Below are 14589 nucleotides of genomic sequence, written 5' to 3' on the forward strand. Positions count from 1 at the left end.
GCAAAGAAGCCTGCTTACAGTTTTATAGATAATGTCTCTCTGCGGCTGCAATTGCCCCCTTCCGGCTCTGGCTGCCTGTCACCGGAGGGGGATGGTCTGCAGCCAGCTATCTCTGTTCAGTCCTTTGTTCCGTGCACGGGCCTGGCGGTGTCTTAGGTTAGGGCTGGCTTTTTGCGTGGTAGATATCCCACAGTCTGGTTTGCTAGCCCAAATTATTTCGCTCAGATAGCGCTCTGGGTATTCAGGCCAGATTCTTACTCTCAGCGATGCAGCCCGCGCCACGCCTCCCTGCCCAGCCCCCGCTTGCTAGTGGCGTGTGCAGGCGTCTGCGCTGCTTCTCCGCTGGCGGAGTTACTGTAGGGCTCACAGTCTGTGGGTTTTAATTGTTTATTTATTTTTCCTCCCTGTTATGTTGCCCTCTGTGCTTCCAAAGCTCGGCACAGATTAGGCAGTGAGAAGGTTTCCTGGTGTTCGGAAACTTCTCTCTTTTTAAGACTCCCTTCCCGGGATGGAACTCCGTCCCTCCCTCTTTTGTTTCTTTTTTTGTCTTTTATATTTTTTCCTACCTCCTTTCCGAAGACTTGGATTGCTTTTCTGGGTGCCTGATGTCCTCTGCCGGCATTCAGAAGTTGTTTTGTGGAATTTACTTGGCGTTTAAATGTTCTTTTGATGAATTTGTGGGGGAGAAAGTGTTCTCCCTGTCCTACTCCTCCACCATCTTAGCTCCTCCTCGACTAATCTGTTTTTAGTCCTACAGTTTTGCCTTTTCAAGAGTGTAATATAATGGAATGTGATGTAAGTGAAATAACTTATGATCAATATATGCCTTTATCTTTTTTATGTGGCAGAATGTTTAAGATTCATCTTTTATTGCATATATTAGTTTATTCCTTTTCTATTGATGAGTAATCCATCATATGGAGTACCACAAATTGTCTATGCATTAACTGATTGATGAATATGTGGGTTGTTTCCAATTTGGGGCCATTTGAATAAAGGTACTATTAACATTTGCATACAGGTTTTTGTGTGGACCTAAGTTTTCATTTCTTTTAGGTAATACCGAAGGGTGAGAGTGTTGTTTAAATGTTTAACTTCATTTTTAAAAACCCATCAAACGGTTTTCTAATATGGCTGTGACATTTTACATTCCAAGTAGCAATATATGAGAGTTCCAGTTGCTGGGGGTACCCTTCACCACTTGCCTTTGTTAGTGTTCTTAAATTTTTTTTTTTTAATTAATTCATTATTTTGTATTAATGGCTTCTGACTGTTTGTTTTGTTTGTGGTATTTATTAGTATTCCTCCAGCCAGATCACCTGCTTTCTACCCCAAACAAAGCAATATGTTTTGAAAATGGTTTTGAGGGGCTGTTCTTGGGTGGCGGTGGGAAAGAGAATTTTGGCAAGATCGCCATCGATTAGTAGGGGAAAAAAATTAGAAAAATATGAAACCAAGTACATGTCTCTCCCCACATATACACCTGTATATATGTCCACTAACATGGCCGGCCAAGCCAGCCCTTGGGGGCTTTGAACAATTATCTCAATGCCTCTTTACGTTTCCCTTGTCCTGAGAATGGAAAGGGGCGAAAGGCAGAGTTCAGATCTGTAAGTATTTTTAAACAAACAAACAAAAAAAACATTTAAAGCATCGTTAGAAACTTTGGTGGAATTGATTGTCTGGCATGCTAAAGTGGTCCCACTTTTCCGTAGAAGGCCTTGTAGGCTTGCGTCAAAAGAGGGCTGACCCCACGAGGAAGGTGGGGCGGAGGCAGAGGTTAAAGGTCGGGACCTCGGCGCCGCACCGTGGAGCCACACGGCCTTTCTCTCGTTGGTACCTGTAGTCCCCGCGAGGAGAGTGACAGGCGAGGGGTGGAAGCCGCCTCACGGCTGACACAGTGCGCTCTCCAACACACTTCTTTCCTGCACAGGGAGCTCCTTGGGGTTGTTGGCCGCGTGGTGCTGTGCGACATGGTCCAACCTGTGGCAAGAGTCTCCTCTCCGAGGGTTCAAGGCACGTGGGGTGGCGCTGCCTGGACCAGGTGGAGAACTCGATTTTCTCGTCCCCTAGCCTGGTGCAACAGGCTGGCGGCGCTCACAGAACCCTAGCCAGTGGTGCAGTTGTGCATCCCGCAGGGCTCAGGGCCTGGGCACCGAAAGGCTGCACTTGGGATGAGGAGGGATGAGGTCGGAGACTAAGCAAAGGCTCATTCCCACACTGTTTTGTTGTTGTTGTTTATGGCTTGCGTTGTGCGTGGCTAAGTGGCCGGGTCGCGGGCAAGTACCGGCCGCTGGCACTAAAAGGAAGGGACCTTGGTGCACGGTCTGCGTGGCCCCTGACTTCCACACCCTAACACTTGCTGATGCGCCCTCTAAATTTTAGACACTGTAATACAGTGATATAACATTTTGTTTTACTTTTGTTTTTTCGGCCAATAGTGATATATTTTTTTTCATATGTTGATTGGCCATTCATATATGTTGATTGATAGTGTTTGCTCAAGTTATAGTTCTATTTTTTATTGGATTGTTTGTCGACTCCAGTACTCTTGCCTGGAAAATCCCATGGACGGAGGAGCCTGGAGGGATGCAGTCCATGGGGTCGCTGAGGGTCAGACACGATTGAGTGACTTCACTTTCACTTTTCACTTTCATGCATTGGAGAAGGAAATGGCAACCCACTCCAGTGTTCTTGCCTGGAGAATCCCAGGGACGGCGGAGCCTGGTGGGGTCACACAGAGTCGGACACGACTGGAGTGACTTAGCAGCAGTTGCCTTCAGTTCAGTGGCTGAGTCGTGTCCAACTCTGTGTGACCCCATGGACTGCAGCACGCCAGGCTTCCCTGTCCATTGGAAACTCTGGGAGTCCACCCATACCTATGTCCATTGAGTTGGTGATGCCATCCAACCATCTCATCCTCTGTCATCCCCTTCTCCTCCCGCCTTCAGTCTTTCCCAGCATCAGGGTCTTTCCCAACGCCAGCTCTTCACATCAGGTGGCCAAAGTATTGGAGTTTCAGCTTCAGCATTAGTCCTTCCAATGAATTTCAGGACTGATTTCCTTTAGGATGGACTGGTTGGATCTCCTGGCAGTCTTGTTTGCCTTATTACTTATCGCAGTTCTTTATATATTTTGCATGCAATCCCTTTATCATGTCTAAGTGCTGCAAATATTTTACTCCCAGTATGTATCTTTTTCTTTCTTTTTTTGGTTTCTAACAATGTTTTTGAAGAGCAGAATTTTTTTTAGAAAAAAGTGGAAGTTTAAAATTTTGATGGTGTCCAATTTATCAGTTATTTCCCTTATGACCTGTGTTTTTGTGTCATACTTATTTTCCAGCATGTTATCAAATATTTATGCTCATCTTTTCTTTTTCAAGTTTTATACTTTTAGCTTTTATATTTAAGTCTATGATCCATTTAAAGTTTATTTTTACTTATGGTGTGAAATAATGATCACACTTTTTTCTTTATGAATATCTACTTGTCCCAATACCATTTGCTGAAAATATACCTGCTTTTAAAACTTAAGGTAACATTTCCTTGTGGTATTTGTTTTGAGATTATACAAGGCAATAATTTAAAAAATAAAATTATAAACCTTAAATGCAATAAACTTAAGGGGTAGAATTACTCCTAACTTTAAATTTAAAAAAATCTTAAATTTAAATAGGATTTAAACACACAGTGGATATATATATATATATATATGTATATAATATGTGAAATATATATGAAAATGTGTATATATTTACATTTTAACTACATATTTAGCATCTATCACACTTAAACCTAAATAATACTTCAATATGCATATCTTCTAAACAAGTACTTTATCTGCATAACAGTAAAAGCATTCACACTAAAGGAATTATCATCTATATAATAATTTTATGTAGTATATATACTATAATTACATTTTCTCAGTTATCCTAATATATCTTGTATAGTTCCTCTTGAAGGGGCATCTAGTGTCCAGTCAAGGAACAAGTATTTAATTTGTCTGTCCCTTTACTCCTCTGTTATCAAGAACAGTTCCTGTTCCTATGTTTATTTCAATACATTGACAACTTTGAAGAGTCTAAGACAATTGTCATGTTAAACCTTTGGCAGTCTGGCTTTGGTAATTGTTTTCTTGAGATTAGATACCAATTCTGTGTATTTGGCAAGAAAATTACATAGGAGATGTTGTGTATGTCCCACTGCATTGGATTTTGGCTGAAGACATGTATTGTCAGTTTATCCCATTATCGGTAATGCTAAAATGATCACGTATTAAGGAGGAGTCTTCCATATCTCTCTATTGATGAGTGTCTGTTTTCATAGGCAATTAATTAAAAATCTATGGCATGTACTTTAAGACTTAGTGTATACTATTTCCTAAAACATTCATCCAACAGTTTCAGTATTAATTGATAATCTTTATCTGCTTTGTTGAAAAATGAGAATTTTTCTAATTTTATCATCTCTGTTTTTTTTTAAATCTAGAATTTATCCCTAATGTGTTTCTCCACATTTTAAAATTAAGAGAAACAGATTTCATCCCAAAGATAAATGCTCAGTAGTTGTTAGTGTACTTGTCTACGAAATCATTTTTTCCTCTTGGGAAGATTTTCTTTTTTATTGTGGTAAAATCCTTGGAAGGAAAGTTATGACCAACCTATACAGCATATTAAAAAGCAGAGACATTACTTTGCCAACAAAGGTCTGTCTAGTCAAGGCTATGGTTTTTCCAGTGGTCATGTATGGATGTGAGAGTTGGACTATAAAGAAAGCTGAGTGCTAAAGAACTGATGCTTTTGAACTGTGGTGTTGGGGAAGACTCTTGAGAGTCCCTTGGACTGCAAGGAGATCCAGCCAGTCCATCCTAAAGGAGATCAGTCCTGGGTGTTCATTGGAAGGACTGATGTTGAAGCTGAAACTCCAATACTTTGGCCACCTGATGCGAAGAGCTGACTCATTGGACAAGACCCTGATGCTGGGAAAGATTGAGGGCAGGAGAAGAAGGGGACGACAGAGGATGAGATGGTTGGATGGCATAACCAACTCAATGGACATGGGTTTGGGTGGACTCTGGGAGTTGGTGATGGACAGGGAGGCCTGGCGTGCTTCGGTTCATGGGGTCGCAAAGGATCAGACACGACTGAGCGACTGAACTCAACTGAAAATGTTATAATGTAAAAATTACCATTTTAACTACTTTAAAGTGAGCAATTCAGTGAAATTTAGTACATTCACAATGTGCAACCATAGCTGCTATCTAGTTCAGAACATTTTCATCACTCCAAAAAGAAACCCAACCCATCCATTAAGCAGTGATTGCCCATTCCTCCCTCCCTCCAGCCTCTGACAACCACTAACCTGTTTCCATCTGTATAGATTGGCCAGATGTCATTTTTAATTGTATCAGACCTCTATTTTTGAAAAGCCCTATAAACAGGTTCTAAATACATCTGACTTTTCAAGAGTGATCAGAGGCTTCCATTTTAAAACATAATCCACATATGAGATGTATGAAAACGAAATGATGAAATTGAGCAAAACAAACAGCAGTGTCTAAATACTGTGATAAGCAAAAGGGATTCAGAAACCAAGTAACCAAGTACTCAGTACTTCAGATGCTATTGGAGGCTACTTTAGTAACATCACTGCCATTGATCTTAAACCCATCCGTGTTTATTGCTTGGTCTGTCTCTCTGGAATTGCCACTGCCCTTCTTTGGCCCTGGGGCTCCTCATCTATAGATCAAAGACTGGACTAAATGATTTGCAACATTTCTTTTGGTCCATGATTTCTTTTTTTTTTAATTTTATTTTATTTTTAAACTTTACAATATTGTATTACTTTTGCCAAACATCGAAATGAATCCGCCACAGGTATACATGTGTTCCCCATCCTGAACCCTCCTCCCTCCTCCCTCCCCATACCATCCCTCTGGGTCGTCCCAGTGCACCAGCCCCAAGCATCCAGTATCGTGCATCAAACTGGACTGGCAACTCGTTTCATACATGATATTATACATGTTTCAATGCCATTCTCCCAAATCTTCCCACCCTCTCCCTCTCCAACAGAGTCCATAAGACTGTTCTATACATCAGTGTCTCTTTTGCTGTCTCGTAACTCAGTTGATCTTCATCTTTCATTCCAGGGCACGACTGTAGTAACATCACTGAGTTCTGTGCTACATGATGAGAAAGAATTCCCCAACCCAAAGGTATTTGACCCTGCCCACTTTCTGGATGAGAGTGGCAACTTTAAGAAGAGTGACTACTTCATGGCTTTCTCAGCAGGTAATAAAAGTTAATTTCCTTAAGTACTTAGGGAACAAGGTACCTTTCTGGAGTTGGTTGGAACTTAATGATGCCCTCTCTGGGGCTTGTAGAAATGCTTTTTGTCCATGATCACAAGCACCACTTTTAATGCCCTTGTGTTTCCTCCCCTCACCACACATCCCCAATATTGGAACTTCAGGGAGGTGACCCAGTTCTTCCAAAGTAAGAAAGCTAGAAAACAAGTTAATTGAATTATGCCTCTAGCATAATTCAGTAATAATCTTAGGTAGCACTGAGTTACCTGTGAGCTCCTCTTAGCAGGTGAAACTTTTAGACTTTCCTTGCCTGCCATGAGTCCATAAGTTTGAGTATTTTCCATGTGATATCCTTCACTCCCTAGGCTGAGTTCTGGGGTTAAAAGTACAGAATGGGCACCAAAGTGGGCTCACAATCTAGTTAGGGAAGCAAATTACTAAAGAGAACATTGAATAGTGTTGTGAGAGAGGAAAGCACAGGCTGCTCACGAGACCAGAAGGAGAAACCCTGTTTTCTGGTCACTCATACACCACAGTGAGGCATAAAATGGAATAAGGAACATTCTTACAGAAGAAAGCGAATTTGAACTGCCTCACAGGAACAAAGTGAGAAGAGAAGGCAGGGCAATTTTACAGGAGCAGGACATTCTTTTAGATTGAGAAAGTCAGAACCTGCCGACTAACTGCAGTGTCAGCGAGTCCTTGGAAATGTGGCAGGATACCCTGCAGTGGTTCCAGAGCACTGTGGTCCTCTTCCACTGCTGATCACAGATCTTGAAACTGGGTCTCCACAACTACAGTGTGTGCTGAGTCTCTGGCCACAGCCTCACCTCCTTGTATTTGGCAGCTTTTGATGCCTGCTTTGTGTCTTGCTCTGTATATTCCAAGATGTTAAGGACTGAGCCTTCCCTTCAAAATCACACATTTTAGCATAGCAGAAGAACCAGAATTATGATCAAGGTGATTCATGCTTCAACTGAAACAATGAATGTGATATTGAGGAAACTCAGAGAGGGCAAGATTCTACTTTCTGTGAATATCGCAAAGACCATAAAGAGGAAATGACATGGGACGTAGGTCCTGAAGGAAGTGTCAAAGAAATGCATCTTGACCGAATGAAGCATCATGAGACAAAACTAGAGGTTTCATGGTGTATTGGAGGTTGATGAAGAGCGGATATGGCTAGAGCTGAGAGTAGAGAGTGTGAAGAATGGAAAGAATGATATCGAACATCATACTGGGAACAAAATATGAAGGGCCAGCTCAACTCATTTGGACCTCGTAACAGATGGGAGAGACATTTAATGTTATCAAGTGGGAGACTGACACATTTAGACATGTACTTTTGAAAGCACATGGAGGAAAAATATCTTTAGCTGAATTTTGTGCCAGAAGTAGAAAGGAAGCACATATATACAAGTTCCCTCCTCTCAGGGCTTCCGATAGAAACTGAAAGTGGAAAAGAGCAGTTAAAATGTGAGAATACACGATGAAGTGCTTGACAGAAAGTTGACATTCAATCAATATTTACTGAATGAAAAATTCTTATGAAGATATTAGCTGAATAGTGAGTGTGTCTCTCTTTCTGTTTATCTGTCTCTAAACATCTTTCCAGGCCTCTATCTGTTCAATCATTCATATATTTTGTGACAATTCAAAATGTAATGCTCAAGGAACAAATCACCTCTGTGTGTATTTTCAGGAAAACGAAGTTGTGTGGGAGAAGGCCTGGCCCGCATGGAGCTGTTTTTATTTTTGACCACCATTTTACAGAAATTTACCCTGAAATCTGTGGTTGACCCAAAGGACCTCGACACCACCCCAGTTTCTAGTGGGTTTGGCCATGTGCCGCCCCCATACCAGCTCTGCTTCACTCCTCTGTGATGAAGGGCAGTCCATTGGCTGCTGCTGTGCTGTTGTCTGTAATTAACTCTCATCTGGGCCATCACTCACCTCCTTCTTACTACCAGGGATACTCTTTCTGACTGCCCATCTCATACTGCCACAATTTTCTCAGTATCCAGTGAATATCCAACTTTCATGAAAGGAAAGTCTCCTGAGTTTTACTGCACAAATGTATTTGCTGTCCTCATGTTCTGTAACACTTATATTGACTACCACATATGCTAATACTTCTTAGTACCATGTTATCACTATAAAACAGAGTGGAATTGTTGGTATAAGCCAACACACAGCCATTTGCTCTCCAGGTGTTCTAAATAAAAAGCAGCAGTATTTGCTGAGCCAGTCTCAGACTTTCCTTCTTTTGTACGTAATGCAGGTAGGGAATGAATGAAAGTAAGAGTCTGAAGAGGCCGTGCTTGTGCTCATAATGATAAACACAGAGAGGGACAAAGGGGAAGAGGGCAGGAAAACTCTTTGCTGAGTATCACCTGGGCTTACTTGAAGATTGGGTTTGGAAATGAGAGAAATTGTGTCCAAGAGCAGGGTCAGCCTGCAGGGAAATAGTGAGAAAATCAGCATTTGGGAGGACTGAATAATAAGGGTTGGAATTCATTCCTCTGGTTGGTGTTACTGTGAACACTAAAAGAAGATATGAAATGTTCACATTACTTTGTGTTTCAAACTTATAGTCAAATATTAACCTATGTTTCTCTATTTCTAATCATGTACTCTAAGTGTTATTCTTTTCTCTCTGAGCAAGAACAAAATCCCTAAAAGGTGTCACCAGATTCTATTTTTTTCTACTTTCCATCACATTGTTTTATATGTAATATCAGTGGTGGCCATAACCACTTTGGAAGAGTTAGCAGTTCCTTAAAAAATGAAACATATACTTACCATATGATCCAGCAGTCATACTCCTTGGAATTTACTCAAATGAGTTGAGAACTTACATCTGCACAAAACCCCGCACATTAATGTTTTTAGTTACTTTTTTCATAAAAACATGTTTATTCATAAAATTAATTTTATAGTTATTTTATTCATAAATTTATGTCAAAACTTGGGAGCAGTTGAGATGTCCTTCAGTTGTTGAAGTATAAAGAATGATATATCAATTGAATGGAATATTATTCATTGTTTAAAAAAAAAGGTGGCAAGCCATGAAAAGAACCCTAAGCACATTACTAAGTGAAAGAAACCAATTTGAATGCTGCTGCTGCTAAGTTGCTTCAGTTGTGTCCAACTCTGTGCGACCCCATAGACGGCAGCCCACCAGGCTTCCCCGTCCCTGGGATTCTCCAGGCAAGAACACTGGAGTGGGTTGCCATTTCCTTCTCCAACTACGTATTGTGTAATTCTAACTCTGTAACATTCTAGAAAATTATGGAGACAATACAAGATCAGTGGTTTCCAGGGGCTTGGGAAGGAGGGACAGATAGATGGAGCACAGAGAACTTTCAGGTGAAATCATTTTGTGTAATACTTTAATGGTGGATACATGCTCATGCTACATTTGTAAAAATCCATAGAATGTACAAAATTAAGAGTGAACCCTAATATAATCTGTGAACTTTGATTTATCATGTGTTGGTGTTATATCATTAATAGTAATAAGTGTACCACACTGGTGTGGGTTGCTGGTGGTGGGACAGGCTGTGTGTGTGTGAGTATGTGTGACCACTGTATACTTTTCTGCTTAGTTTTACTGTGAACCTAAAACTGCTGTTAAAATTCTATTCTTTAAAAAGAAAACCCCTAACCCACAACTCCAGCCAACCTGAAGTTTGCATAACTCTGTGACAGTAGAGGACTTAATATTTATGCTCTCTTAATCATTTGGACAACAGGAATGCTATTTGATGTGAGATGTTATTGAACTGGGAGTTGAAAAACAGATTCTAACCGAAGGCCTTGTAAGAATGTGGTGAGGACACTTTATCCACTGTCATTAATTGCTCATTAAAATAAAGGCTAGATTAACTGATCTCAGAGTACTTTCAGCCTTTAAATTATCTTTGACTCTTTTTCTCTATAAAAAGAAATGGCTTTAACAGAAGGAATGTTAAGCAGAGCAAGCACACTGATTTCTCAAGGAATAAAATTGCTCTAAAGAAACTGACTGAATTTATTTCATCCAAAATTAGGTAGAGTTTAGACCTCTGTAAGTTAGGCACAAGTTATTACTTCTCCTTCTTTTCTGGTTGAAAGGTACACCATGTCTCATACTCATTCAAGTTTATAGGTTACAAAAATAAACTTTCCTGACCCCCACTTTAATCAGCTGGTACAGTATTCATTAACTCAATTGACATATTTGAAAATTCATTGACTAGGATGAGTCACAGAATATTGAATCATGGTACATATGCAGCAAGTGTGGTGACCCTGGTGAACTGAATGTTTGCTTGGAGATGTGGGTTCCAGTCTCAACTCGACCACCTGTGGGTGCCGTGTCCTTAGCATAGGAACTGAATCTCCAAGGCCCATCCATGAATTGGAAATAATTTTACCTTTGGGAAAGGTAATTGAGATAATCATAAGAGATATTATGGTGTGAAAATTCTCTGCTTAATGTAAATAAGATATGAATCCATGTAAACATGAGGAATAAAACATTTTGTAATTAGCTCTTGGTGGTTTAGTCGCTAAGTCATGTTTGACTTTTGAGACCCCATGGACTGTAGCCCACCAGGCTTCTCTGTTCATGGGATTTCCCAGGCAAGACTACTGGAGTGAGTTGCCATTTCCTTCTCTAGGGGATCTTACTGACCCAGGGATCCAACCTGGGTCTCCTGCACTGCAGGCAGATTCTTTATCGACTGAGCTACCAGGGAATTCCCAGGTATTAGCTTTTAATAAAAACTTGTTTTGCCTTACTAAAAGAGTTTAGGGATAACTTCACTAATCAATTTTGAACAAATATGGTATGTTGTAGAACACGTTTGTAAAGCATCGTCATTGTGATCTAGTGATGTTTACCTTTCCAGTGGTATTTAGATCTTCATGACGACTGTCATCTCCTGTTCTGGTGTGCATGTTATAGTGGTTCCACGCTGTAGGTCTGTTTAATGAAGTCCTTGCCTCCCATCCTCCACTGAATCCATATGTGTTGTTCTGTGTAAAATCTCCCTTCCTTGCTGTTGATGACAAATTGAAATTATAATGGAGTAATCACAGGATTCCCAGGTGACTTAGTGGTAAAGAATCCACCTGCCAATGCAGGAAATGCAGGAGACACAGGGTCAATCCCTGGGTCAGGAAGACCCCCCTGGAGGAGGAAATGGCAACCCATTCCAATATTTTTGCCTAGGAAATCCCATGGACAGAGGAGCCTGGTGGGCTGCAGTCCATGGGGTCACAAAAGAGTTGGACATGACTTAGTGACTGAACACAATCACAATTCAGGCATATAAAAACAGGAGGCAATTGCGGATCTGGTCTCCAACATGTCTCTGCACCTCTGAGAACTTGAAATACCTTTGACCTGTACCAGACCCAAGGACAGGATCAGCCCTGTTCATAGCAACACCTGCCAGCTGCACCCTTATGTTCTAAAGGTCTTCCCTTGTAATTGTGCAACTGTTTCTGAGCCCAACCAATGTTTATGTAGCAGAAACTTTTACCCATTGCCATATCCAATTATGATTCTTGATAAGTAACTCATGTGTCTAACCGTACTCTTGCAATCTTCCCCTTTATAAGTCTCCACCATTTTGTAGTCCAGTGCAACTCAATTCAAGTGCTTCTTGAGCCTGTGTCTTCTGGGCTACAGTCCTAACAAACCCTCAGTGGACACCTTTTTATTTCAATCAGGTCTTTTCTAAAATTTTGGTTAGCACTGTGCAAACTTCATTCTGTTGCTTCTGACAAAGACAGACTTCAAAAGGCAACAGAAGCAATTGTGTCTGGAAGCAGCTGGGAGGCTGGAGTCATAGTTTCTCAAGCTTTCCCTGCTAAATTCTTGAGATTGGCTCTTCCCTCAGTTACTTGAGTAAGTTTTACCTCTGCAATGATGGAAAGGGGAGAATACCTATTTTTGATTTCTTGTTTTGAGAATCTGTGACTCTTTTTTCCTTGGACTCAAGTAGGAGACATCTGTTTAATGTGAAGCCTGTTATTTTGTGGTCAGTGGGGTATATATTCAGAGTAATGTATATGGGGATAGTGGAAGAAACTTTCACATATTCAGGTATGGGAAGTCATTCTGGCTTATACATGATTTGACATGAACTTTATGATAACTAGAACAGCCTGTCTTATGGTCTGTTTTCATACCTTGTATATCTGCTTTAACTCTCAAAGAGTGCATTATCCAGATGTAAAGAATGTCCACTTTGAAGATAGGGATACAATGCCTCCCTTCAAATGTCATCAAAGTTAAGGCTCTCTTCCCAGATGCCAAAGTCATACTAACTCTCTGAGCAAGTGCTGATCTGTCTCTTTTGAAACTTTGAAGGAATGTTCCCATGTCATGTTTGATGTGTATTTTTTTTTTTTTTTGATAAGTTGTAAAACTGTACTGAAAACCATGCTTCTCTAGAGCTATTTTTCAGAGCTATTAAGAGGCTGTCTCTGTGGTATAGACCTCAAGTTTGCTTGAATAAAACTCTCTTCTGTTCCTTACTATAAACTGCTTATTGACTATTTGTATCCACAGGGTTTTAGCTGTCCTGCTAAATTTGTTCTTGAGGCAACTATGGTGTGAGTGCATTATAACTGATGGACATCAGAAGAACTTAAATTAAATCTTAGTTTTATTAATTATGAGCGTCATGACACAGGACAGGCTTCTTGTTCTCCCAGAATCTCTCTTTCCCCCATTTGAAAAAATACAAAATAATAAACCCTATTTCCAGTATATTTCTTTTCTTTCTTTTTTTCTTTTTTTTTGTGGGCAGGGGAAAATATCAAGGTAAAAGGCATGTAAATTTGCTTAGCTAATTACTTTATTTCTGTTTGGCCATTCAAATTGTTTGAATTATGTTAATGTTAACCAGAAATTCCAAGAATGGAGACCTGGTTGAAATAAACAGGTGTTTAATTGAGGTTTATTAGGACTGTAGCCTAGGAGACACAAATTGAAGAAGATCTTGAATTGTGTTCTACTGGACTACGTACTGGACTATGAGGTAGGGGACGCTTAACAACGTAAAAAACACAAGGTTACATAAATTATTTGTCAAGAACTGGGATTGGAGCTGCATGGATTAATGGTTAAGCAAGGGTAGGTTGAGGTTCAAAATGATTACAGAATGGAGTGTGTGGGTACTTGAAACTACAAGGCAGCAGCTGCTGCTGCTGCTGCTAAGGTCGCTTCAGTCATGTCCAACTCTGTGCGACCCCATAGACCGCAGCCCACCAGGCTCCCCCGTCCCTGGGATTCTCCAGGCAAGAATGCTGGAGTGGGTTGCCATTTCTTTCTCCAATGCATGAAAGTGAAAAGTGAAATTGAAGTCACTCAGTTGCGTCTGACCCTCAGCGACCCCATGGACTGTAGCCTTCCAGGCTCCTCTGTCCATGGGATTTTCCAGGCAAGAGTACTGGACTGGGGTGCCATTGCCTTCTCCAAGGCGGCAGCTAGCATATACTATTTTCTTTTTTTAAAAGGTGACACTTTACCCATTTAGAAGAACACCATTTAGACAGTGTTAGTGTATTCACAACATTGTGCATTATCTAATTCCAAGATATTTTTATCACTCTGGAAAGAAATACTGCCCATTAAGCAGACACTGCCCATATATTGTTTTGAAAATGGCTAGTGGTATCCTTGAGTTTGATACAGTTCTGAAAATTCAGATTCTCAGATATGCAGAAATATGTCTGAAACCATATCCACTATGGCGACCCATTTCCATTCTGGTGGCCAGGACTATAGTTAACTTCATTTTGATTTTTAAATTATCTTAACTATGTCATCATTAGCTGTTTTATGTATAGGCAGCTGTAATGTTAGTATAGTACATTAAAATATTTTAAAATCTTGCATATTCAAGGACAAATTAGATTTTTAGATACACGTGTATATTAGATAGTGTTAGATATAACATTACAAGATACTCTTTAAAATATAAAAAACATAGAATACACTGATATTCCTCAAAATCATAAATTCCCAACTGGTCATTGACTCCAGTCCAGAGTATTGAGCCTTTTTTGGCATCAAACTATTTATGTCAATAATTCTCAATCCTGGTTGTGTGTTAGAACCACTCAATTTTTTAATTAGCAATACCTGGACCCCAACCCAGTACAAATAAACCAGAATCTCTAGAGTCATCATTGGACACAGAGAAAACAAGTCCAAAGAACAGTTTGTTTTTGTTTTTGTCAGAGTGGCAAAGTCCCACAGAATATAGAGTACAAAGTGGG

The 14589-nt window shown here is 40.3% G+C and overlaps 1 protein-coding gene across 1 annotated transcript in view; it reads left to right on the top strand.

Moving 5' to 3' along the window:
- LOC133239191 (cytochrome P450 2C18-like) overlaps positions 1 to 8552 on the top strand; it is a 41545-nt gene extending 32993 nt beyond the window's left edge. Inside the window, exons 8-9 of the mRNA XM_061402840.1 lie at positions 6151 to 6292; positions 8012 to 8552. Of these exons, the coding sequence (XP_061258824.1) occupies positions 6151 to 6292; positions 8012 to 8193 (324 nt within the window). The 3' untranslated portion in view covers positions 8194 to 8552. The remainder of the gene's footprint in view (positions 1 to 6150; positions 6293 to 8011) is intronic.
- The last annotated feature ends 6037 nt before the right edge of the window (positions 8553 to 14589 follow it).

Source organism: Bos javanicus, chromosome 26, assembly GCF_032452875.1.
Source record: "Bos javanicus breed banteng chromosome 26, ARS-OSU_banteng_1.0, whole genome shotgun sequence".
Classification (NCBI taxonomy): domain Eukaryota; kingdom Metazoa; phylum Chordata; class Mammalia; order Artiodactyla; family Bovidae; genus Bos; species Bos javanicus.